Source organism: Alternaria metachromatica (genome assembly GCF_023757995.1).
Source record: "Alternaria metachromatica strain BMP 0045 chromosome Unknown scaffold_14, whole genome shotgun sequence".
NCBI classification, from domain to species: domain Eukaryota; kingdom Fungi; phylum Ascomycota; class Dothideomycetes; order Pleosporales; family Pleosporaceae; genus Alternaria; species Alternaria metachromatica.
In genome coordinates, this window is record NW_026055505.1 from 283,724 (window position 1) to 308,609 (window position 24,886).

The following is a 24,886-nucleotide window of genomic DNA, read 5'->3' on the forward strand; positions in this document are numbered from 1 at the left end:
GGCTTACAATGAATGTGCTACTGAGGTAACTAGGGATAGGAAGCACCGAGATTACCCAAAAAAGAAAGACTATTGAACGGGTAACATTGATCAGTCTACCTGCAAAGCATCATCGTTCCTCAAGCCTTGATCTCGCGCATATTCCTCATCGTCATGACCGTGTACGTCGGTCACGTACTTCTCAAACTCGTTGACAACCCGGACAGCCTGGTCTACATGCGCGTAGCGCAGTGAGTCCTTTTTGTACAGCGCCAGCTGGCGAGCTGTGTTGATCGTGTTCCTAATCTGGCGACCGTTCAGTTTGTGTCGGGCGAGGATATCGAGCTTGTTGGTTATTTCTTCGGTGTTGATGTTCTCACCAGCCTCCGACAATGACTTGACAAAGTTCCTCCAGACTTCCCAACGGCCATCTCTGTTCAGCGGCGGGTAGTGGAGCGCGAGCTGTATGCGTGACTTGAATGCTTCATCGAAGGTACCGATGCGGTTTGTCGTCAAGATCAAGATACCATCGTAGTACTCTAGCACGCGTAGGAACACGGAGACCAGCGCGTTGCGTTGAAGATCCATCTTCGTTCTCTCTTCGAGAAACACGTCTGCTTCATCCAGTAGGACCACACAGTCCCAGGTGTTTCCGATGAACAAGGCCGACTCAAGATACTTCTCGACGCTTTCGGCATCTGTCCCAATATCTCCACAAGTCACCCTATAAAGAGGACGATGAACGAGTTCGGCAATACTTTCCGCGGTGAGGGTCTTGCCAGTACCTGGTCCGCCATGAAGCAGTATGATAAGACCTTCACCCTTTCCGTCCATGAAGTCGGTCTTGATCTCACGGCTCTTCTCAATGTGGACCGTGACTAGGGCTTTTACCAGCTCTTTCTTGTCTTCCTGGAGAACCAGTCGGTTCTCGAAGACTCCACTGTTCCATTTGATATCCTGTATATGTTCCACCAGCAGTGTATCTATGATCGTGTTTAGCATTCATATGGCCAGATGATTTTGTGTGAACATACTCCATTTCTTGTTGTGAAAGCCATAACCCTTGATAGTTGGAGGCAGCATGAGCGTGAATGCACCACCTGGAGGCTCATCATTCTCCAACTCTTCACTGCTGAGTTCGCTTTGGGTTGTTGGGTCATTGTCACGGCCATGCATTAGCTTCCAAGCTTCTGCGTCAACCATGTACCGCAGATTAGCCTGGCGATGTCAGCAAAACTTGTTGTTGTCAGGATTGTAATCTTACAAGCTGCGTTCCAAGCCGTTGCAATGGCATATCGTAGTTCACATATTTTCGACGCCGGCAACTCCAGAAAGTATTGCCGCGGTTACGCAATGCAGACTCGATCCCTTCTGCTGCGTAGCGAACAGGGTAAACCGAAATATCTGTTATCGCTACCTGCTTTGACCTGGAGGGCCATTTGACGGGCATCATGATGTGGTTTTGAAAGAAGTTGCCATCATACTCCCAAGACCAGCAATCCATTTCCAGCGTGTTCTCATCCACCAGTCGGCAGGATTTCACAGTAAAGGCGCGGTATTGACCTTCTTGAAGAGTGATTACCGTATCGTCCGGCAGGAACAGCATCATCCAATACTTTCGGTCTACCATTCCCATAGCTGCTAATTCTTCCATCCTCTCGTACTCCGAGGTCAAGCGCTCGTTTATGTAACTAGACAGCACCTGAAGATCTGTCTGTTGCTGTGAATCCAGATTTTGTTTCAAAGGCCCGACAAATATGTGATGACAATGATAAAGTTTGGGGTAAGGATAGACGAGATCGTTGTCGAAATTCCATTCGCTGGGCATCTCTGGGCTTTGGCTTTGCAGCGCATGCAGAGATTCTTCAAGGGTCTCTGATAGCTGCAGCTGCTCGGTAATCGCTTCTGCTATTGGTCCATCATGCTGAAGAACTCGGAAAAATGGCTTCATGCCAAGATTCATATCGTGAGGCATCGAAGGCATCGGAAGACGCGTAAAGGCGTCTTTAATCTTTGCGTGATAGATCTCGCAATCGTAGTCGACGAATACAACAATACTGAACCCAAAGTTCTCGTCCAAGTAGTTATCCACGTCTCGCAAAGGGAACTGACCATGCAAGGCCGTACTTTGATTGTCGGAAGCGACCATGGCTGGCGTATCGAAATAGTAAGAGCTTGGAGGGTGACTTGCATGATTTCTTTGTGTACGTTGGCACCTTACACGATGTATGGTGATTTGTTGTGTAACAGATCCTTCTGTTGATAGACGCGCCCGCTTGGCAATCTCAGCCTCGGGCGGCAATTGCTGCGTGTCACCAAGGACACTTGCCTCTGTTGCATCATCCGGACTCCAAAGGCGCTTCCTTCTGGCGTGGATTTCCATACGGTACGGATTGGTTCCAGACAAACGAAGGATGAGGTGGCGTTGATGAGAGATAGCGAAAGGATGAGCGCAGCCGAATCCTATTTGTAGATCCTGGCTTCACCGGTCAGAGGTGGATTATACGAACGCTAGTCTTATTTTGGTAAAGGTTTATTGAGCCACACGTCCGATGTATCTGAAGCATTCGCGATGCCGTTACATTAAATGCAGGTTTCTGAGCTTGCATTGGTACGAAGATAGTTTTCCCGTCACTTGCAGAGCTACCTTTGTCTAAATAATACATGCCATTCGAAGCCCATGTTTATGCAATGGTTGTGGTCGTGGAGGCTGGGGATCGTGATAGGTATCTCCATGGCTCGAAAAACTCGTTGCTTTCGCCTTGGCCTAAACGAAGTTTGGCTTTGGTGGTATGTCTAGTAGGCTGCTTCAAAGCTAAGAAACACGCTTTATGTCGTTTACGTGCGTCTATCGTTCGATCTTCTGAGATCGTGTACTTCAGTTTCTCGCCAGGAAATCTGTATGCTGAGCTAGATATGATGTCGCTCGCAATCTTGGCGGAGCGGTCATCACGCTCGTCAATCTCATCTATCTGGAACGTGTACGAGGGCGTATGACTGGTTGTTGTTTGTTTCTTGTTCGAGTTGGACCCTTCTGGTGAGTCTGACGGCTGCGATTGTGGTCCATTGTGTCTCTCCTTGTGGCGCTCGAGCAGGCCTCGGGCAACAGATTTGTGACAGCCAGGAAAGTCACATTGGTAGGTTGGCTCGGGATGTGGATGTGGTAGAGGTAGTGGTGTAGCATTGCCCATGTGCATGGCAGACACTGGAAATGCACCTTGCTGCCCTGTGATACCTTCGGGTATAGATGAGCTGGGTAGTAGATCATGTTGCATCTCGGGTGACATGAAATATGAAGCTGGGCCGGGTTCCACGTTGGGTTGTATATCTTGTCCTTGCTGTGATCCATGATCTGTGTCGGATCTCGCATAGTCCCGTTTGAGCCGCTTCCTTCCTTTGCGGGCGGTGGCGCCAGCAGCCCATCTGAAGAACGGGGACGGCGTAGGCTTCTTGCGGATAGAACTTCCGGAGCGTTTACTACCGTTAGGCATAACAATTACTGCTGGAGGGGGTAGTATAGGCCATTGAGCTGGAGGAGGTGGGGGAGGGGGCGGGATTTGCACGATATGTGCATCAGAGAGATCTGTCAGCTTCCTGCTCTTTCTCACACGTGCGTTGTGGTACTCATTCGCAGGTCTCTGCGATGTGAATCCGTCTTTTGAAGGATTCGGCGCAACAGGAGCATTGTAGCTGGTCCTTGACACTGATGGCTTGTCTGAGTGCGCGTAGGCTAGTAGGTCAGGTCGCCTTACAATAAGGGCTTCTGCGGTCGACATTTGAGCAGACATGGTGTCCTCACGCTGACCCGCCTTCGATTCGACGTACTTGCTCAAAGCTTCCTCGCGGACATCTGTCGTGTTGAACCCTAATCGGTAGTCCCAAGGCTGCGAGGTTGCGATCCAGCGTGCTGCCATTGACCCTGTGCGCACGCGCGGTCGCGGCTGCAGCGATTGCGAGGCCGTTTGCCATCTCGGATCACGAAGACCGCTCATTGAATAAAAGGTTCTCCAATACCTAGATATCAATAAAGGCGTTCAACCCTTGTGGCTCCTGTACAATTCTCGATTATCCAGGGTCAGGTCTCTTCGCGAGGAAGTGAGGCGAAGCGGCCGTGGGGGCATTAACGCGGGTCGCGTGATATGGAGTGTAACGTGTCCACGGGCTGAGGTAACTTGGTTCGTGTGGCAGAAAACAACGACACGTGCGATCGGACATTCGATCATCCGCTTGAAATGATGTGTGTTGAAAAGAGCGTCGCTGGTCAGCGTAATGGGCGGGTGGGCGTGCCACGATTGCAGCGCAGCATGCAGCCTCTTCTCCGCACAGGCTCAGCCCTCCTGCACAGCCCGTACTTCCGGAGCTGCGTCAGTGATAGCACATTTTGGGGCGTCGACAACAATTTCGACAGTTGAAAGTCGTCCCACAGTCATAACTGAAGTGATCAATAGAGCTAAAATCGAGGGTCACCTTCTAGGTACGCTTGGAGAAAGCAGCGTACATGACATCATGCAGACCTGATCTGATTGGACGACTGCTCTAGGGCTGTGATCGGCCCTCGTGGGAACCATTACCAGTCTTTCTGTCAACGCTGCGCACTCGGGTCTCTACATTCGAGTCTCCACATCTTAACGTACAGAGTTAAATAAAGACGATGATATAAATACGTATGTAACAGTGCTCTTGTGCACAACGTGTGTCACCTTCGCAACGCATACAAGCTCGAAGACTGCGAACATTCCAAGGCGAAGTATTTGGCCTTGAGCCGCCTCGTTCTGCCCTCCGTAAGATCTTCTGAAATAGTATACTTCATCTTCTTCCGGTGAAACCTATCAGGGTGATCTTGGCCGTTTCTTGTGGGCTCTTCATTTTCTTGACGACCAAATTTTGGGGCCCGCTGCTCAAGGTAGCGTGCTTCACGTGTCGCATAGTCTTCGCTCAATTCAGCGGTGGCTCCTTTGTGATCTCTTAGAAGAGCGTGCGGGGTGATACCTGAGTATGAGCGTTTCATGAGTTTGGAGTTCGCTTCACGCGGGCGACGCTCGAGATCTGGCCTATGCTGATGCTCACGCTCAAGCGTCTGTCCGGGCGCTATATCCGCCTCCTCCGCCTCCTCTTCATCATGCTCATAGACTTTCCCATATGGCGAGGGAGAACCGTAATCTGTTACCGCGCCGTACTCTGATACCTCGCCCCAATCTAGTGCCTCGCGCTGATACCGTTGCCGGTCTTGGTCCGGAGCCTCTTTGATGTATGTAACAGACTCTCCGTCCTCAGCCATTACAGGGGGGATTGGCTGGCTTCCGTAAACCTCAGCTCGTTCGCTATACGCCAGCATAGTAGGTCGAGAATGCATTTCGCTCATTGCAGTGCTTGGTTGACCTGCTTCCAACATGTTAGACTGTGGTTATGGGCTCGAATCTTTGCTTACCCCTACGTCGCTGTTCCCCAAGTCCCTCATAGGTCCTGGACTGTGTTCCAGAAGTATGGTAGCCCCTGTACTGACGCCTAGGTGTTGATCCTTGTCCGAGAGATCGTTCGCTGTCTTCCCGGAAATTTGATGGCTTATATGATGACGTTGCGGGAGGCAATGTTGTCGGCACATGTGGAGGTTTATTAGCAAGCATAGACTGGACGCTCGGTACCCGTTGCTGATGTTGATGTCGATTTAATGGATAGCTTGAGTATCTGGAGTAATGATGTTCGGGAGTTGGAGACCTGCTATGAATTTCCACATGGGACAACACATATGGACTAGGAAAGCTTCCGGTTCTTGAGGTGGCAGCGATTTCGCCGGTCGATGAGTTGTGCAGGTCTGCAGCATGAAGGGGAACGTTAAGAAACGCCGGCGGAAGATCAGCTTGGTTGTGTTTGCTGATAGAGTGCTGCGTTGAGTGCATTGATGATGTACGCTCGTCAAATTCGCTCCGCCTCCGCTTTCGACGATCCCAGTGCGGAGACCGCGCCGGCTCCATTCCTTCCATCCGGGACGTGGGATCTATAGGTTTCCCTGGCCGTTGCCATTGTCTGTTACCACTATCGTCGTAGTAATAACTCGAACCATTCTCAGCTGTTGCCTCGTACCAACCCTTGGGAAGAGGATGAGACGGTCTTGCTCGCATGACTTTTCGAGAAGGGGCAGAAAAGAAGCCAGATGGGCCGCGAGGCGGAATCAAATGTCGCTCCATGAGGCTTAAACGTAAGAGAAGGTAGAGCTACATGCAGATTATAGAGTGTGCGATGGCTCTTTGTCGTGGTTTCTGCTTCGAGATCGACCTTGGAACCACCTGTAAGCTTCGTATCTGTAACGCATCCTTGGCGCAGCCTCAGCCTCCTTGCACAGCCCGCTGTTCGGACCAATCACGTTTGCATGCCACGTATGGCCGCAATTAAGTTTCTCTCATAGCGACTAGGGTAACATGGAGCATGACAACGAATAAGTTGAGAGAGTACATTGACATGAATCTTGAACTACGAATGGCCAAAAGCCACAACGATGTCAACTGATCGAGTACTGTCACGATCTCGAACGGGCGTAGAGTGTGTGTTGCTAAGTACTTCATACATTGGAAAGCATCGAGCACTCAAATGTGTAGTTTTACTGGCGTTTGAGAGATGGCCACGACATCTGGCATTTTCTATAGTGATGGCCCGAACATTATGTCGTTGATAATGCCGTAAGGTTCGATTGGGTGCATATGATATCACGAGTGTTCAAGCTGCTGTGATTCACAGTGGAGTTATGGCAGCCCGGGGCTTTCTTCGGCCTCGATTGTATTGCGGCAGTGATCATCGATACCTTTCTAAACTTTGTTCAATGCGCGTGTACGCCCATTAGGCTCAGCATCTCGCCTTAAATGCTGCTTAGTCGTTGCACCGTAGCTCTTGGAGTGCCCCAAAGCCATGAAGTTTAGCTTACGACGCTTCGATAAATTGGTGGTGTGATCTTCTGATATCGTAGATTGAACTCTCCCTTGGGGAAACCTGTATACAGAACAGAGTATGCGAGTGTTCTTGATTGTGCGCGGTGAAGCACAACGCCCATCATTTGGCTGTACCGGCATGTCGTCCTGATCAGACGTCTTGCGCTTGCGCTTTGCAGCATCATCGTGGGCGAAGCTGGGTCCGTTCGGGTCTACTGGAGTCTGGGAATTCGAAGGGCTCGGCATCATGTTGGAGTCGCGGCCAAAACCCCACTCGGGGTAAAAGCTGGAAGCCGGGGGAAGAAGGTCGTTCTCAACGAAGCGACTGGGGCGTGCATGTCGCATCGCAACCGCCTGTCGTTGCTGCATCAGCATTTGTTGATACTGTTGAGCTTGTAGGTGGGTCGGGGCAGCGTCATGTCGCGAGTCTCCAGGCTGGTGGCTCATCTGCTGTTGCTGCTCGATCATGTGGGGAGGGAGATTGGCAAACAATCTTTGCCCGTTTTGTCCATCTCTTCTTTCCTGTAGCTGATGTGCTTGTGCCTGGCTTGAGCCCCCTGTAAGCATGGGGTTCTGGAATTCCATCCCGGTTTGCTGGTGAACAGGCGTAACTTGTTGTTTCCGCCGTTCTCTTAGCTGCCACCCCGTAAAGTTTTCTGGTCGGGTCGGGGGTGGCGGTATGTATTGATGAACATCTTTTCCTAGTTCCTCCAGGAATCTATGGTTTCTTACCCATCGCGGTGAAGTAGGGGGACCAGAATCCTTCCAACGGTTGTACATTGATCCAGCCTGTTGAATCTCGGCATGTTCTCCAAGCGTCGGTCGCGCAGTATCGAATTCGTAAACACTCTCATGTGGAAACTTTGCCGCCTTAATGAAATTGGCCTCAACGTTTTGTTGCTTGGGCGGCGTCAGTTGCGCGAGATAGTCCGGTATGACATGGTACGGCCCAGGTGGGTAAACCTGATACTGTGCGTAGTAGGTGTCGATTTGAGCCTCTGTGTACGTTGGATGTGGGTTTCTGGAGAAGGCCTGTCTGGGTTCGAGCATTAAATTGATGTCCATTTTGACATTCTAATACAGCAGTCGAGAGGCTTGTGACCGGTAATTGACCGAATTCTTAGTGGCCGTCGGAATATCTGATCGCGCACCGTGCTGTCGTGTGACCGCTGCCGATTACTTGAAAGTCGTTACGCCAATATCTGTACAAATCGACACGAGGAGCATAGGAGTTTGAGCAATACTGTGCGCTATAAGCGCTCGGTGTTCATCGGTTTTAATTCAGGCTTTCCGTACGGAACAGCGAGTCTCTGTGCAAGACGAGCGGAAGATAGCGGTGTAGGCGCGAACACCACTACTATGCGATGGTTTCGTCGACAACGTAGTTGGGCGACTATGTTAGGTAGGGTAAACTTGGCGAGTGAAGGAACGGCGACTGTGGTATCCGATCCGAAGGTAGGGTTTGCGGTGTGGATTGGAAGATGCGTCTTTGTGTAGGAAAACAGGCCGGTGTGCGACGACTGCGCGTGTCGACGTGTGCGCAGCCTGCAGCCTTTCCTCGGCACAGCCTCAGCCTTCTTGCACTGCCCACTTTCCAACAGACTGTCTTGATGGAAGGTTCACCATGACCCGCATTGCTAGATTCGCAGATGTTTGGCAGCTCTGTATGCTAGACTGGAGTCCTGTCGTACATTCGGAATGTCTGCCATAGTGTTGCGCGACCCACACTCGTCCTGGTACACACCAGTGGCGGGCCAGGAGTAGGCATACTCGACCAATCACAAGATGCGCAGAGAAGGCTGAAAGTTGTAGGAATCGAAACATCGCGGCGGAAGCGTATCGGGCTGCCATCGAACACCTCAAGAATGAGCTGGACATTTCCCTCGACGATTCAGTCCCTCACAAGTTTCAAGCGTCCATAAAGGATGTCTTCAGCGTGGTGGAGAATGCCAAGAAGGATTACGAAGACAAGAGCAAGCAGGACAAGCATGCAGAAATGAGGCAGTCGCTCGAGAGACTGTCTGCGCGCATCATGTACTATGGCAAGATCATGGATACTCTGGCACAGCATCACCCTGAGTACGTAGCTCTGGTATGGGGTGCCATGAAGTTCGTTCTGATCGTAGGTTATACCTTGTTCAAGCTTGCGCTATCGCTTGTGGTGTACTGACATGTCGCTCGAAAGGGAGTGATCAACCGAGCCACCCTCTTCGAAAAGCTATCGCAAGCTCTCATCGCTATCGGCGACGTATTGCCACGGATGGATCTGAGTGCAGAGCTGTACCAGACTCAGTACATGGAAGCTGCGCTTTCACGGCTGTTCACATACATCATTCTCTTCCTCCGCCTTTGCGTGCGTTGGTACAAGAAGAGTCCTTTGGGTCGAATATGTTCTGCCATCAAGACGCCTTTCGAGCTTGGCTACCAAGAGCTGGTGAACCACATCCAAGAGTGTTCGAAAGCGGTGGACGACCTTGCCAGCGCTGGCGCTCGAGCCGAAATCCGCGACGTCCATACGCTAGCAAGACTGCAACATGCGCAGATTTGGCAGCTCGACGCGAAGCTGGCGGAAGTGATGGAAGGGCAGAAGAAGTTTGAGGTCCATATGACTCAACTGCTGCAGATCGCGACTTCGCACAAAAGTCTAACAGCGCGGATAGGCGCGGACGTCTGCGGCATAAGTCAAACGGTATACCGTCTGGAGTTCAGTGGAGTGATGCAATTCTTCGAACCGAAGGTATTGCCCGAGACGGCCCTGCTCAAAGTGCGGTCGCTCGTGCGTCGGGACACAACACCAAGCTTGCCTAGCCCTAATGAACAGAGAGTACGCAAGACTGTCTTGAACTGGGCTTTTGGGAAGGGGTCGTCGCTTCTCATCGTTCAAGTCGGCGTTCGTGCGCAAAAGCAAGCGAAAGAGCTGGCAACGAATGTGATTCAGAATATGAAGCTCGGGAGCCAACGCGTATTCTGGAATCTGCCTTTGCATCGTACGTCTTCAGACGCGCAAAGCATCGAGGAGCTGTTCAAAGGCATCATTTTCCAGGTACTTCAACACTCGGGTGATCTGTTCAACAGCTGTGCCGAGCAGTTGAACCTCTCAAAGATCCACGCTACTCATACGGAGCGCGAATGGGTCGACCTTGTCTGCCTCCTCTTTTGCAAGATACCGAAAGCCTTCATAATAATCGAGACCGAAGCGCTTCAGAAGACCTACCGACAGGATACTGACTGGAGCAAACGACTTTGCCAGTATCTTGAACTCATCGCTGATCGAAGCTCAGAAGCAGGTTGTGAGCTGAAAATACTGCTCGTCCTGTATGGAAACTCTCGTCGAGGCGGTGCAGCTGCTTCAAGCTCGAAGAACGTCCGTGTCGCGACATTGCAGCCACCAAATCCAGTTCCTCCGCATCTGCGGCATGTGGCGCGTCGATCCGGTTTAGTAGCTAAGGGATGGAAGATACAAAGGCCAAAAGGACGAATATAGTCGGAGGTGATAGTCACTCAGTCAAAACGAAGAAATTGCAGTGTGGTTGACGGAATGCAGGAAGGGACAGACCCTCCAGGAAGGGCTGCCCAGGTGTCTGCAATCAAGAGGTGCACGTGACTTATCGATACGCACCTACCATCGCGCGAGCGCGACTGCCCATCATTTCGCGCCCGCATCATCATCTTCCCTCCCATCTTCATCCACCCAAAATCCATCACATCTTCGTATCCACCCCGCACTCTCACGCGATCTATCTTCATACCATCACCACTGAACTACGTCACCACACAATGATGCTCACGACATCCTTCTTCTCACACCAAATGCCGCACTACTCCGCATACACGCCACCGCGATCATCACCACTATCCGAGCGCTCCGCAAATGCAGCCCCACGAACCTTCGACTTCACTATGTCGTCACCTCTCAAGGAGAAGTCGGCGATGCCACAACGCGCGTTCAAAGCCAATCCGGTGATGCAGACGCGCGACGCCACTACGAAGCGCAGGAGGGACATGTTCTTCAAGCGCGTGCAGAACAACCGGGACGATAAGAAATGGGAGTCGCGGGGCGAACAGGTACGCGATATGATACCACACAGACGCGATCAACGATGCTAACTGATGATGTAGATCCAACAACTAGACTTCGTGTCTGAGCGGAAGCGCTGGGAAGCTGAGAAAGCGCGTCAAGCACCCCAGGAGAATGACGACATCGATGAAGAGACCATGGACGACGCGCCGCTACCTGTACTCCCAACTTACGCGCCTCAATCAGACCCTGAGATGACCGAAGCCGACTACGTCGCCGCACAAGAAGAGTACGAGCTACAGCAATTGATCGCGTCAATGGAGCAAGAATCAGATGCGCGGTCACAGCACTATGGTAGCGACGACGACGACTATGATTCGATATTCTTGGAGTGCGCGACGGCGGGGCACGATCAGTTTCAGCAGCAGCAGCAACGCGCGCAAGACGCGTTCGAAGGGGACGCGATGGATATGGATATGATGGATTGCTAAAGAACGATGTGAAATCGGAGACTCCCGAGATTAGCAAGAGATCGCCCAAAAGAAGGCGACTTGGTGGTGACATCATAGCAGCTCTGCACATGTTGTAAGACGGGAAATTGTCATCTCAGTATAACAGATTGCTTGGGGGAAGGCATCATATGTACATTGGGTATCTGGGAAGAATGAAGCAGACGAGTTATCGCGCAAGGAGATCACTGAGTCGGGCAGCCCTGATCCATATCCTGAAGCGCCTCCTGCGCGGCGTTCATATCGCCGACCAGATCGGGCGGCGGAGAGCCAGCGGCTTGCATCTACATTAATATTAGCACCTGTCGCATCGCGCGTCAAGAAACAATCACATACCTTCTGCATCCTCTCAACAATATACTCCCTATCCTGGGCGTTGTCGTCACTGTATCCTTTCCTCTCGAACCTACCCACAATCTCCCTGACCAGCGTCTGCTGCTCCTCATACCTCTTCAGATCATCCTTTTCACACTTCTCCTTGTTCTTGTCCATCCACGCTGGGAACTTGTCGTCTAGTTCCTTCATCGGCTCGTACAGGATATCCTTGTTGGTAAGCTGCTCCATCATGCCCATGAGCACTTTGCTAAAGTCCTCGTCGCCACCCTCACCCGCGCCACCGAAACCACCAGATTCCATGGACGCGAGCATCTGCGCGAGGATGTCGTCTTGGGAGGAAGATGCGGCGGCGGAGGTTGCGGTATCGGAGGAGGATTGCATGCGCTCCATAGTCTTCTTGATAGTTTCCTGGAACGTCTTCTCTGCCTTTGCAGCAGTCGCCTTCTCAGACGGACCAGGCGCTGCTTTCTCCTTCGCCTCGCCCGCACCCGTACCCTCACTCGCATGCCCATGTTCATGCCCAAGCGCAGGATCCTCCAACGGATTCGCGCCCCCCATCTCCGCACTCATCTCCTTCATAATCTCGTCGAACTGTTTCTGGAAGTCGCCCTGTCCAAGAAGCTGTTCCATCTCTTTCTGAAGCTGTGCCTGGAACGCATCCTTGTCTTCCATCATGAGTTCCGCGGGGGAGATGTCAGACGCTGGCCTGCCGGGCCCGGAAGACGACGGCGCATCGCTGGACTTGGGGTAGGCTGCTTCTATTGACGAGGCGGTGGGGGCCTTGGCGTCGAGCTTTGTGTTTGCGAATTCGTCGAGGACATCGTCGAGGACATCGTCGAGGTCGGAGAGGTCGTCTTCTTCGGGGTCGGAGGCTACTTCGGCGGGGGGAGGGGCAGTGGTTGTGGTTGTGGGTTTGGCGGCTTGTTGCTCTTCTTTCTTTACGGCTGTGTCCGCCATCTTAGTGTGGTCTCACTGCGAGATACAGGCAAAGCTTCTATAGGGTCCAAGAAACAGAGATAGGAACATGTAAAGAAGATCGCAGCTACCTAGACCAGACACATGCCATGTCAGCCTCGGCCCGCGCATATGTAGGCATTGGATCACATAAGCGGGGCAGGCACAAGCGCCAAGGTCTAGCGCGGGGCAGATCGCGCATCGCACCTTCCACCTTCGCGCGACGGGATCTAGCCCCGAATCCCAACGCTGCGGCGCCCGATAATTGTTGTCAGGTCACGTGCAACCGTAACTCGACTTCACCTGATCCTCTTACCGTCTGCAATCCTCACCTTTACCGCAATCGTAGCACCTTGACAAGCGCGACGCCACACGCTCAAGCTCGCGATATATAAGACGCCGTCTTTGCAGTTTTCTCGCTATCTTTACCGCACGCTTTGTCGGTATTTCAGTACGGAAATCCACGAGACAAGCTAGAGGCGCAACGGCCAGCCTTGTATCTACACCGACACTATGTCTCTTTGCGTCAACAGGCTCTCGGAAGAGAGGTACGCGCTTTCAGCTTCCACGCACATGAACTTCGCTAACGCAGCAGCCAGAAAGTCATGGCGACGAGACCACCCCTTCGGCTTCTTCGCAAAGCCTATGCGCGGCTCCAACGGCATGATGGACCTAAAGCGATGGGAATGCGGCATACCAGGAAAAGAAAAGACGATATGGGAAGGCGGTCTATTCAAGCTCGAAGTCGCGTTCCCAGATGAATACCCAACAAAGCCACCAAAGTGTACGTGCCCACACATCTCTCAGCCCACGCCCATTCCTCCACCGCCAAACTCCCAAACCTATCTGCCTAACAACAGCTAACCCACTCACAGGCAAATTCGTCCCACCCCTCTTCCACCCCAACGTCTACCCCTCAGGCACCGTCTGCCTCTCCATCCTCAACGAAGAAGAAGGCTGGAAGCCCGCCATCAACATCAAAGAGATCCTGCTGGGCATCCAATCGCTTCTCGACGAGCCGAACCCAGAGAGCCCAGCACAAGCCGACGCGTTCAACCTGTTCAAAAAGGACAAGGCGGCGTATGAGCGCAAGGTCAAGCAGATCGTCAAGGAGAACCCGGCGCCGTAGTACGTTGTCAGAGCGCCAGGGGAAGAGCTACATATTGTCGGGGATGAGATGGGGGGAGAGGTGGTGTACCGTGGGGTGAAGATACCTTTTGGTTATATGTGACCGAGGGCTCGTGAGGGCCGTTATGGAGGTTGGGTACGGGATGGTGTGGTCAGGCCTTGATGAGCTGTTATGCAGTGGTCAAGCTGTCTTCCACTCGGCTGCGGCGGATACTGCTCAGACGAGGTGGATGTGCTCTTGCATTTTCTTTCTTTCTTTGCCTTTGACTACTTGGTTGAGGCGCGCTTAGTATGGAAACGTCCTTTTGATGAAACACGGATCCTGGCGTTTGGATGAGGTTCCCAAGCATTGTATGGGTCCTTATATGGTGGGAGAAAAGCCGCATGTGGCTATGATACCTGACTTTCTTCTCAGTCTCCTGGCATATTGCTCATGGAGTAATATACACGATTAATTCATCATTGTCGTATTCCATATTTGATATTCATGTGATCGGCTACACGAAGCCATAATAGTAGTTGTGAATATACTCAGAATGATATGTTGATCCCAGTAAAGCCACAAACACATGAGATAAAGGATCGCACGCAACGAAGCAAAGAAACATATATTAAACCCATCCCGGTCCCTCAGAAAACCCGGTTGATAAGAAGTCCAGCAGCCCTTTCGCCGCATCCTCACGACATGTGTCCAACAATCATCCCTAATAGTACAAGCCTCGGATCTTACAGATAGTCACCGCGACTCCCCAATCCAATTTTGTGTCCTTTGTTTCCTTTGTTCACCCTTTGCCTCGAGAACCCCAATATAGCAATACAGAAACGGCGACCTAGGTCTGGTGGTATAGCGCGTGCCGGTGTCGGTGTCGTGTCACACCCTTAGTATGGGCGGTATGCCGATCCGCCTCTTCCGCCACGGTATCCACCACGGTAACCGCCTCCTCGTGGAGCGCCGCCGCCGCCGTAGCCGCCACCGTAGCCACCACGGCCGCCGTATGGTGAGCCGCGTCCGCCGTATCCGCCTCGAGGACCGCCTCGGCCGCCGCGTCCGCCTCGTGTCATACCGGGGAGGTTCGTTCGCTTGGGGACGACCTGGGTGTGTGTCAGTTTGCGCTCGCGCATTCAATAGAGAATGTGTAGTATCTCGTACCTTTAGATTCCGGCTGCGGAACTGGCTGTTGTCAAGGACCAAGGCCTCATTGACCAGATGCGGTTCTGTGAACTCCACATACGCATACCTGCATACGCTCATTAGCGTTCCGATCTTTCTGCCAAACTCTTGCCAGGTAGCGAAAGATACTTTCGCCCAACTGTAACTCCAACAACATTCCCGCGACTGTGCGCGCGCATACGGGTTGATGTATGAAAGCAAATAATAAAAACTTGGAAATGCGCAAATCGTTCAAGGAAAACCTCCTCTTAGTACTGACCCTTTGGGATGACCTGTGAACTTGTCGAGCAATATGGTCACACGGTTAATGCTTCCGATGCTCTGGAAGTGTGCCTGGATCTCTTCGGGGGAAGCGCCGTAGTCGACGTTACCGACAAAGACACTGCGCGCGTCGACGTCTTCTTTGCTCTCGCGCATCTCGTGGCGTTCTAGGTCCGTCTCGCTCTGCATCTGGCGCAGCTTCTGGGCTTCTTCCTCCATCTCTTGTACGCGTCGCCTCATTGCTGAGATCTCTTCCTGCATTGCACTGTCAGCATGCTCTTCTATTTCGAACTTGTATGCGCAACAGCCGGCCGCTATACTCGACAAGTCTAACGCGCGCGTTGTGGTAGATGGTATCGTACCTCTTCGTTGGGGTCTTCGGCGGTATCGAGGCGCTCATCCTCCTCGCGCTTCTGTTCGATAACCTCGGCGTCGGACATGATGATTTGGGTGTAGTTGAAAGTCTAGGAGCCACGTCAGTAAATGAGAGCATTTAACGGGCCGTCCATGACTTACCGGGCTAACGTGAATGTTCCGGGGGCGTGAATGGTAATTAGATTGCGACCGTTGGGCGGTTGAATTTCCTTTTTGCGGTGATAAGATCAATCACAGATTGCGACGACGTGTAAATGACTGGTGGAGGGTGTGTAGGCTGAAAGGCAGCGGACGGAGGTGAAGGTAATGTTGCTCATACGAAATGACGGATGGCGCTGGGGAAGCTCGTAGCGCGACGCTAACAAGGCAGCGGAGCCTCACTTATGTAAGCACGGGCCAGCTGCAAAGCTGCGTCAGACTCACGACCGACACCTTTGTTCCACTCAGTCATTTCATTGTCAATGCCTTTCGCTATGCATCTCAAAACTGATTTCATTCTTCTCAAAACATTCATGCTTTTCTTGACCGTGCTTTTCCTTGTTCTGTCGAAGTGGCCATCCGGCTCTTGCACTGCCTGCTCCAAACATTATTCCACTTCCTTTCCATTCTCCCAACGTGAGACCTTTCACTCTCCGTCTTTGTCCTCAGATGTTACACACTCAACGATGTCGTAATCCTCACGTTTGAGCTTACGATCGGCCTCCGGCAGCTGACCGAGTTGGTACATCCTTCGGATCACACAAAGCAGAAATGCCTGTGGCAAGTGATCAACCCACTCGGGGCGCCCATTGCTCATCTTTTCAACCCATCCATTGGAACAGAATATATCTGTAGCAAGCCGAAGTAGAGGATCATTCTCTGGCAACCTCCCGGAGATCGTTCCGATGTCCTCGGCACTGAGAAAGCAAGGTGGCAGCCAATCGAACAGGATATCCATCAATGCGTTCTGGAAGGTTCCGATCGATAGATTCTCCGCTAGTATGTAAGCGTTCAGCACGTCATCATCACTGCCCATGTCGATCAGAGCAGGAAGGCTCCTTTCATACATCCAGTCAATGATAATGTCGAAATGCATGGGATAGAATTCAGCGACTGCGGGAACATGGTGGATCTTCGATCCGTCGTCAAGGACTTGTCGAAAGTATCCAGAGTGGTATGTCAACAGCCGCTTGTGGAGGGTATAACGTTTCTGCTTCTTTCCTTCGAAGACGATGACGACGGTCTCTGAGGCGGCAATGGCACTGTACGGCATGAGCGTCGTCTCGAATGTTTCATATATATGTGATCAGTCATATACCTTGCGCGAGGTGCTTTGGTCTTCTTCATAGTATCGCTCTGGAAGTGGTGTGTCTTTGTTTATTGTTGGTATAGCTGGATGCAGATGTCGCTCTTGATCAGCAAGGATTAAGATGGATGAACAGCGGAAGGCGAGGTGTAGGTGGGAAGAGGTACGAAGAAGATCCACAAAACTTGCTGCCACTTATAGCAAGATGGCCAGCGGATCGTATAAGGTGGGAGATAGCCAGCTCTCTCACTCCGAGCCTTCCTATCAGCGCTTCTGCCTATGCTTCAACTTTACCTACACGGTCAAAGTTCGCAAAGTACCGTGGAAAAGTCTGACAGACCTATCATTTGGAAAGCACTGACTAATTGGAAACCGGAACGTAGAACAGTAAATACTGGCTCATAAACACAGACCCTGACATTATCCGACAATTGCCGCGCCTGCAGAACTAAACCCAGTCGAAGTATATTTGCAAGAAACCGTTCTTTGAGCCCTTGACACTCGACGACGACTCATTCGTCTATCCACCAACCCTTGTACGCTCATTGTAATCTTCCCGCTTGAATGTTTGCACCGACGGTGGCTTCTTCCCGACTTCATTCATTCGTAACATCAGACGAACGAGGAACCCCTGTGAGAGATCCAAGGCTTCAGTCTTTTCATCTTCCCACAACGTGTAAATCGTCTTTTGGGTGGACCACATGTCGACACAGAGTCGAATCAATGGATCCTCCTCGGGCAAATTACAGCAAAGCAAAACAATCATCCCGCAACCCGGTCTAAACTGCTTTCGGGTCACGTAAAAGTCGAAATAGGTGTCCATAAGCGCAGACTTCAAGCCGGGAACCAATAGTCGATCTGCTAAGATATAGCTGCGAGTTGCGACCAACCGGTACTTGCGGAATGCCTCAAGGAATAGGTCGGTTGTTACGGTACCGCGGTATATCCAGTCAACGAAAACATCGAACGCGTCGGTTTCGACATCAGTGATTGGGACAACGCCGTCGTCGGTTTCTTTGAAAGCGCCGGAAAGTGCGCCGCGGAAGTAGCCGGAGTGGTGCTTGAGGAGTTCGGTGTGCAGGATGTACTCTTTGCCCTCCGTGCCCACTTTGACGATAACGGTGGGTGAGGTCGCCGCGATGCTGTGTAGGATTTAGTGGTAAGTTGTGCTATACTGCGATGGACGTACCTAGGGAGAAGCACCACGTCGGGCGACGAAGGCTCTTGAGTAGCCATATCTGGGTAGTGTGTGGTGATAGTCTGCGTCCGTTGAGGAACAGAAACACAGAGGACGAAAGGTCTCTGAGATACTTATCGCTTAAACGGACTGCGCGACTGTGAAGGTGAAAACCCAAACTCTTCACCCAGCACATTCTGATCACGTGTCGAATGTGAGCCTTGGTTTCAGTGTATCGCAACCACGGAACTCAGGAAAATCTGATCCCAACGACCAAATTACACTACAATGATGTGCTGCTTATGCCCAGAGAACCGAGTAAAACTTTGCATTTGCGCGGCGTTCTTTATTAAGGTCTTGTCGAACATTTTGGGTTAAGACTAGTTCCGCCTTCATGAAAGAGTTCAGAGTCAGCCTCTGCACACCTTATGCCCATACTAGGCTCGTCACGCATTGATGGGCATCAAATTACCTTATAACCGTGAAATCGTATTGATACTATACGTACAGAATCGTGCCTTGGTCCTACTGAACCTTTTGAACGTGGCGTGTTCGGCGTCCTTGGTGTATACGTGTTGCTTTAGCATTCTAAAGAGCTTTATACAAGCCGGATGTGGGCATACGTAGCGCTATCACCATCACTAAGATAAGCCTTGGCGAGGTGCTGTGTCTGTTGTAGACTCAGCGCGATCGACGAAATCCTTCAGTTCCAGTCCTTGCGCTTTGCCAATTACAGAATTGACTTCTTCGACTACTGAACTTAGGGAACATAGATGCTTCTTGTAGATGTAGGGTGAAGGAGCGGGTTTCTCAACCTTAGGCCTTCGGCCGTATGGGTCACCTCGAGCGGCTTGGCGTTTTTCTTCTTCCCCTTCTCGAGAGAATCATGTACGATCTTGATATGCCCGCGGAATACACTCAAGCCGATACGGGGCGCGGCCTAACGATAGGCGAGAAAAACTCGGGGATCCGAACTGTATACTTGAGTGAGTATCGATTGTTATATTGACAACACTAACTTGGTTAACTACAGCTCAAGATCCGGGGCTGATGATAGTGCCATAGCCTGCGGTACACATGGTACCATAACTTAACAAACACACAGATCAGAAGATGATGTAGGCTCCTGCCCTAATATATTTTTCGAAGAATGCGACATAAGTTGTAGCTACCTCTGGTATCGATAACAGGTCGCGTGTGAATGTAGTGAGTAAGCCCAGACATTTTGATCGTTGTTGTGATCGAGCGTCTACTCCTCCTCAGCCTCATCGCTATCCACGAAGTCACTTCGCTTAAGCCCAGGAACTCGGAGTGAAATCTTAAGAACTTCGTTGCACACCGTCGTATCGAGGGTACAGCTGTGTGGAGAGACAGCGTCACGACGGTGTGAATACCATCTCGGTGTCTTCATCCCGTCCATCTTCTTGCGCAGGCCGTTAACACTTAAGCCGTCAAATGGCGCGACCGGTCGTGGAGACATAATGCCCAAGGTCTTCATTTGCTTCATAAGCGCACCAAGTAACACAGAGCTACACTCAAAGGGGGAAGGCGCCTCATGTGGGGTTCTACACGTGTCTGTACCGCAATACGTGTCAACCCATTTATAGCACGCTTCTATCATCTTCGCAATAATCTCTATGCGTCGGGATTCTAAAGCTCCTGCTCAAGTTAGTTGATGATCTTCAAAGAACAGGGACGCATACGTACGAAGAATGCTAGGTGGAATGCCCAACTCCATGTCGCGGATGTTTGGCCGGTCATTTAGTTGCAGTGTCAGCTTGGTGGTACTGCCAAATATCGTGTCCACTTTGAACACCCAGGCCACGAACATCCACAGGATTAACTCGCGACTATACGCGTCTGATATTGGGTAAATTGTCCGAGTGTTCCTAACCCATACGTCCGCGATCAGGTCGAACGCTTCCCAGCATTGGTAATAGTCCACAAGCTTGGCGACTTTGGCAAGCAGCTCCAGACTCAGCGACCTGGATACTTGGCGGAAGCGGAGATGAAGCACGTTCAAAAGTATAGTGAATGCTTCTGGGTCCCAATCTGAGGTGTCCATGTGGTAAAACCCATCGTCTGCTTTGTGGTTCTCGCTCCAAGACATAATTTCGCTCTTGAACTTTGGCGAAGCTGTGATCAGGTGATGGGCCGAAACCTGATACACAAAACAAGGCCGTTCCGCATCGTCGCCCGAATCGTCTTGAATTTCTGTCCCCTGCCTCGATCTTTCAACCATCCTTCTCTTCTTCTGTGGTGGGCCTTCTACCTTCGGGTCTTGGTCTGCACCCTCATCTTCCTTGCCCTCTTCTTTGATGACAGACTCATTGGCTGCATCGTCATCTTCGGCTTCACGTTCCCAAACAGCGAAGGGTGCACCCGGGTTGCGTAGGGTAAGCAATACGTCCCCAGATTCGGCTATGACAACTCGTTCGTTCGCGTTCGCGGGTGGCATCATGACATTGGCGACGCGTCGCGATGTGGAAAGAAGACCTCAGGGGTGGTGATCCCCGCTTCCAATCCGCTCGCGCTAAGACGCGTCTCTCACGTGTTTCGTCAAAACATCTAACAGCGCCATTTCATACAACAAAAACACTAAACAGCTTTGCAGACTACATTGAAATCAGAACATGCAAGGTAGGTGATTTGAAGCTGATGTAGGCTCTTGGGTGTTCTGTGTTTGCCTAGGCTGACGTGCCTCTGTGGACGCGTCGGCCACAACAGCAAGCACTACTATACTAACACACTCGCCTCACCTCGATGTCGTTTTAATAGCTCCTTAATACATTGGCGCGAGAGCGCGACAGGAAGCCTCATGATGCATTACGCATGGCACTACTACCCGAAAACCCCGCGCGCATCCCTCTCCATGGGAGCACGCCAACTGGCCTAGAGGCTCGAGCTACCTGAGGTGTGTACGCCACAACGCGCCATACGGCAAATAAGCTTCGCCATTTTACATTTGCCGGGAGTGCGGGTGATGCACATCAAGATCAGCAAAAAGCAAGTTCAGGGCTGCACGTGGGAAAAGCAACGAAAGCTAAAACCATCGTCTTCTCAAACCACTACACACCTATTTAACCACTAGCTTCTCAACGGCGCAATGCACTAACGTTTGACTGGTCCTGGATATGAATGTCGCACGACAAAGTGCTCGCCTTAGGCAACCTGCTCTAACGTTGACGTTTGGGTTTCGGGGTAATGTGTGGTGGTGATCTTTAGGAGTGGTTGAACTCTTCATGTGAAGATCAGCGTAAATGGTGGAGAACGTTCAGCAGCAATGTTCTTGAGGTGATGGAGACGTAGCCCTGAGATCGTCAAAGTTCACGCACATACTATGGAGAATATTTGACTGCGTGGACAGAACCCGAGAATGAGAAGGGAAACACAAGATTCGAAGATTCAGAGATCCTGGGAAACAAAGGCTGCGACAATCGAGACTACAAGTAGCGAAGGGCCAATACCTGTAGACGATGGCGAATTCAGCACCATAAAAAGAAGCATAATTCTCGGCAAATCTTGCACACCACCACCCTACTCACCAGTGCACCCTCTCCCTATCCCCGACACCACCTGGGCACTCTGTCCAACACCCAAAAAAATCTCGCCACACCTTCTCCCCACCCACCTCTCCATCTCAGCTGAAGCTCTGCGCGTCACACCAGATCGCCCATCCATCAACCATCTCATTATCGATAAACCTCCGATCGGACCGACTTTCACCTCCCCGAAGCGCAATTCCCAGCTTACCGCCATACTTTCCCACCTTCCACCCTTCCCCTCCCGTCTCACGCAATGCACTACCTAGTTACTCTTATCCATAGCTATCTTTTCGGCCCTCCAGCCTCACATGCAACACGCATCACAATCCCCGACATCCAGCCCCCAGCCCCCGTAATCCCCATCACATCCACATGACCACGTTCTACTCATGCACAACTGCGCGCAATCAACTTGCACTCCACTAAAGGCCCGGAGAATTTTGTTGGCTGCACTGTGCCTGCTCCAGCTATCACAGCAGCAGCGCCCCCACGGAGATGCATTGCCCAGATAAGTTACACCGGGATGTAGCGTGCGACACAGACGGATCTAGACGCGCGACTAGTGTCGCTGTGCCCGGTGATGCTTTGTGACATTGACATTTGCGCTGAGCGATTCAATTACAGTAGTAGTGTAGTGTTACCTTTTGTTCGGCCGTAACAGCTGCGTGGGGTGGACATGGTGGTCATACTGTACGTACACATGAGGCCGAAGAGATGTGTTCGGTGGTTTTGTGTTTCATGGCTGTGGGGTGAGGTGGTGGTCGCAGGGAGGTTCCTTGGGGGAAGTGCATAGGTGTGCGGGAGGTGAGGTGGAATGGATGGCGGGCCGAAGGGGAGTTGGGATGACGTAGGGTTGTGATGCGTGTGTTGGTGTGAGGAGAGTGAGGTTTTGGTCTGAAGATGGTGTCAGTTCCATTGCTATTACGACCAGTATGCGTGTTGTGACTGCGTGATTGTTTGCATGTGTTTTTATTGGTTTTGAGATGTATATGCATTACCATCTAGAGCTGCCATTTCTGCGGAGCTGTCGACTGAACATTCGTACTCAACCCATTGTTTCTTTGCTCCTCACTCAGCGGATCAAAGCCCACCGTAAACTGTGGTCTCCTCGGATGTGACTCCTCGTCATCATTGGTCAACTCCTGCGTGCTCGTCCCGCTGCTCTTTATGCTACACGGCCTGTCGTCGCCCTTCATGTGCTCCAGCTCGTAGGTAAGACCGTAGTCATCGACGCGCTCCTCCACAACCTGGACCTCGTAGCTGACGAAGATGGCGCTGAGCGACTTCTCGATGATGGGCCAGAAGATGGGCATGGAGGCGCAGATGATGGCGAGGTCGATTTCGAGGCAGGTGAGGATGATGAGAGTTGGTGACCACCAGGTGTAGTCGACGTAGGGATAGGTTGCGCCTTTGGTTTCGACGATGCCGTGGAGTCGCCAGACTGATGTTCCGACAACGCTGCGAGCATGTTAGCATGGAATGCTTGGGCCGGGTGGCATGAGCGACTTACACAGCTCCAAAGGTGAATACGCCAGCCATTGCGAACACGTTCTTGGATCGCAAATTTGGTGTTCTGAACAACACCATTGGCGCAATGAAGATGGAGATATCGAACAACATGTTGGTGGCCGCTTGCGCTTTGTACGTAGCGATGAAACTGTCAAGGTCTCCGAGTCCGAAGCCGTAGCAATTTGCAGACACAGTGCGGTCCCAGTACCCGCGCACTGGAAAGCAAGGAAACCATGCGGTGATTGAAAAGGCAATACCCCAAAGAGTCACAGCGACAAGGAGGCCAATGCAAATCCATCGCATGAGTCCAGCCTTGAAGATGCGGAGGTACTGGAGCAAGAGAGCGATCTTGATGACGCCGCAGTTGGTGACGTATATGGCCATTTCGAAGTAGTACAACTGGCTTGGTTAGCAAATGACACCATCCAATTGAGGAATAAGCATACCCTCAGATATTCTACCAGACGGTTGTAGCCAATGTACAACATGTGCTCACCCAGTCCCTGCTTGACAGCTACTCATGTTAGTCGAGATCATACCGAAGCATGGTAGACCACCTACAAAGACACATTACGACGGTGGCTGCCGTGTTCAACGACTAGATTGAGTTAGCTTCATGTCAAACACGTAAAAGCTGTCAACGGTGAACGTACCTGAGCAAGGAACACAAATGCATCATCCCAGCCCAATTCCTTGACGACTCTGATGCGGACATACAAACGGAAGAAAACTGCAAACCATGCTATGATCTATCTGTGAGGTTAGCAGATGATACATCGAGATATATCACAACATCGTACCAAGAAAGTGAGCGTAGTGCCGAACATCGTCGCCCTGCGATTCGACAAGGGCAGCTCCTCATCTGGATCCGGTGCATGTAGCACCATATCGGTGTACATCTGCTCCCATGTCGACATCGTGAAGAACGTCGTACCTGAGTAAAGTGGAACGCCAGCGCCGGCGCTGCTTTGAAAGATGCAGAAACTATAAGGTTGGCGAACGACCCACGCCGCAGGGCGGGAACGCAAGCCCTAATGACCTGACAGGATACCGTCTGCCGCCTTCTCCCACGAGGCTACGGTTGACGATTCAGGGCCGTTGCCAAGCTGGGTTCATGCCGTCCACGCAAGACTAACGCAGGTGGAGACGTGTTGGAGGCTCAACGCTAGATGATAAGCGAACTGCGATTAGCGGATGCTTGCATTTGACAGGTCCTCGCCCAAACTTTACGCAGGGGTACCGCTGGGAGAAACGCTTTCTGGACGCCGGATTTCTGGCCTGAGGGGACGCGCCACGGGCTGCGCGTGCGGCGCGCGAGAGAAGGTTCCACGGCGGTGAGCGCTGGTGTTGCTTTTAGACCGTCCATGTGTGCGGTACCCGGCTTCCATACACCACCCCGTTGCGGCCTGCTGTAATTGTTCTTCCAAAAGGACGGAAGTCGAGGTCCTTCTTTGCTTCGACGCCTCCATCCCGCGTCCCATGGCAGTGTGGATTTTTCGGGGCTGTTACGCCTCATCGCCCCTGACTCCAGTATATGTACAAGGGTACCAGGAGTGACATGTCAATATCTGCCGTCTGCCGAGCACGACGAACGCAGGTTCGAGGCTGAGGTACTCGCAAGCAGCCAGCCGCAACAATTCGAGGTTTTGAAGCAAGCGCAAAGATTGGCTGATTGCGCAGTCCCCTGCGGAACCTTGAATCCTTCGCAAAGAGCACTGG

At 51.7% G+C, this 24,886-nt stretch overlaps 10 protein-coding genes across 10 annotated transcripts; 3 read left to right on the plus strand and 7 right to left on the minus strand.

Moving 5' to 3' along the window:
* Positions 1 to 90: 90 nt before the first annotated feature.
* On the minus strand, positions 91 to 1,432 carry J4E83_006421 (uncharacterized protein; the record flags this gene model as incomplete). The annotated part of the gene is made up of 3 exons (XM_049333334.1): positions 91 to 962; positions 1,014 to 1,197; positions 1,397 to 1,432. The coding sequence occupies 3 exons, from the start codon at positions 1,430 to 1,432 to the stop codon at positions 91 to 93; spliced, it is 1,092 nt and encodes a 363-aa protein (XP_049187510.1).
* A 7,165-nt stretch (positions 1,433 to 8,597) lies between these two features.
* On the plus strand, positions 8,598 to 10,383 carry J4E83_006422 (uncharacterized protein; the record flags this gene model as incomplete). Its single annotated transcript, XM_049333335.1, has 3 exons — positions 8,598 to 8,659; positions 8,712 to 9,021; positions 9,085 to 10,383. 3 exons carry the CDS (start codon positions 8,598 to 8,600, stop codon positions 10,381 to 10,383), a joined length of 1,671 nt encoding a protein of 556 aa, XP_049187511.1.
* A 416-nt stretch (positions 10,384 to 10,799) lies between these two features.
* J4E83_006423 (uncharacterized protein) lies at positions 10,800 to 11,408 on the plus strand (the record flags this gene model as incomplete). Its single annotated transcript, XM_049333336.1, has 2 exons — positions 10,800 to 10,964; positions 11,019 to 11,408. 2 exons carry the CDS (start codon positions 10,800 to 10,802, stop codon positions 11,406 to 11,408), a joined length of 555 nt encoding a protein of 184 aa, XP_049187512.1.
* A 203-nt stretch (positions 11,409 to 11,611) lies between these two features.
* Positions 11,612 to 12,719, minus strand: J4E83_006424 (uncharacterized protein; the record flags this gene model as incomplete). Its single annotated transcript, XM_049333337.1, has 2 exons — positions 11,612 to 11,710; positions 11,763 to 12,719. 2 exons carry the CDS (start codon positions 12,717 to 12,719, stop codon positions 11,612 to 11,614), a joined length of 1,056 nt encoding a protein of 351 aa, XP_049187513.1.
* Positions 12,720 to 13,229: 510 nt separating this feature from the next.
* Positions 13,230 to 13,845, plus strand: HUS5 (SUMO conjugating enzyme Hus5; the record flags this gene model as incomplete). Its single annotated transcript, XM_049333338.1, has 3 exons — positions 13,230 to 13,264; positions 13,316 to 13,500; positions 13,592 to 13,845. 3 exons carry the CDS (start codon positions 13,230 to 13,232, stop codon positions 13,843 to 13,845), a joined length of 474 nt encoding a protein of 157 aa, XP_049187514.1.
* Positions 13,846 to 14,723: 878 nt separating this feature from the next.
* PAB2 (poly(A) binding protein Pab2) lies at positions 14,724 to 15,716 on the minus strand (the record flags this gene model as incomplete). The annotated part of the gene is made up of 4 exons (XM_049333339.1): positions 14,724 to 14,936; positions 14,995 to 15,082; positions 15,275 to 15,531; positions 15,639 to 15,716. The coding sequence occupies 4 exons, from the start codon at positions 15,714 to 15,716 to the stop codon at positions 14,724 to 14,726; spliced, it is 636 nt and encodes a 211-aa protein (XP_049187515.1).
* Positions 15,717 to 16,276: 560 nt separating this feature from the next.
* J4E83_006427 (uncharacterized protein) lies at positions 16,277 to 16,977 on the minus strand (the record flags this gene model as incomplete). Its single annotated transcript, XM_049333340.1, has 2 exons — positions 16,277 to 16,892; positions 16,949 to 16,977. 2 exons carry the CDS (start codon positions 16,975 to 16,977, stop codon positions 16,277 to 16,279), a joined length of 645 nt encoding a protein of 214 aa, XP_049187516.1.
* A 479-nt stretch (positions 16,978 to 17,456) lies between these two features.
* On the minus strand, positions 17,457 to 18,172 carry J4E83_006428 (uncharacterized protein; the record flags this gene model as incomplete). The annotated part of the gene is made up of 2 exons (XM_049333341.1): positions 17,457 to 18,078; positions 18,126 to 18,172. The coding sequence occupies 2 exons, from the start codon at positions 18,170 to 18,172 to the stop codon at positions 17,457 to 17,459; spliced, it is 669 nt and encodes a 222-aa protein (XP_049187517.1).
* Positions 18,173 to 19,776: 1,604 nt separating this feature from the next.
* J4E83_006429 (uncharacterized protein) lies at positions 19,777 to 20,574 on the minus strand (the record flags this gene model as incomplete). Its single annotated transcript, XM_049333342.1, has 1 exon — positions 19,777 to 20,574. The coding sequence occupies one exon, from the start codon at positions 20,572 to 20,574 to the stop codon at positions 19,777 to 19,779; it is 798 nt and encodes a 265-aa protein (XP_049187518.1).
* Positions 20,575 to 22,659: 2,085 nt separating this feature from the next.
* On the minus strand, positions 22,660 to 23,994 carry J4E83_006430 (uncharacterized protein; the record flags this gene model as incomplete). The annotated part of the gene is made up of 6 exons (XM_049333343.1): positions 22,660 to 23,116; positions 23,169 to 23,566; positions 23,614 to 23,681; positions 23,729 to 23,765; positions 23,821 to 23,916; positions 23,968 to 23,994. The coding sequence occupies 6 exons, from the start codon at positions 23,992 to 23,994 to the stop codon at positions 22,660 to 22,662; spliced, it is 1,083 nt and encodes a 360-aa protein (XP_049187519.1).
* Positions 23,995 to 24,886: the final 892 nt, after the last annotated feature.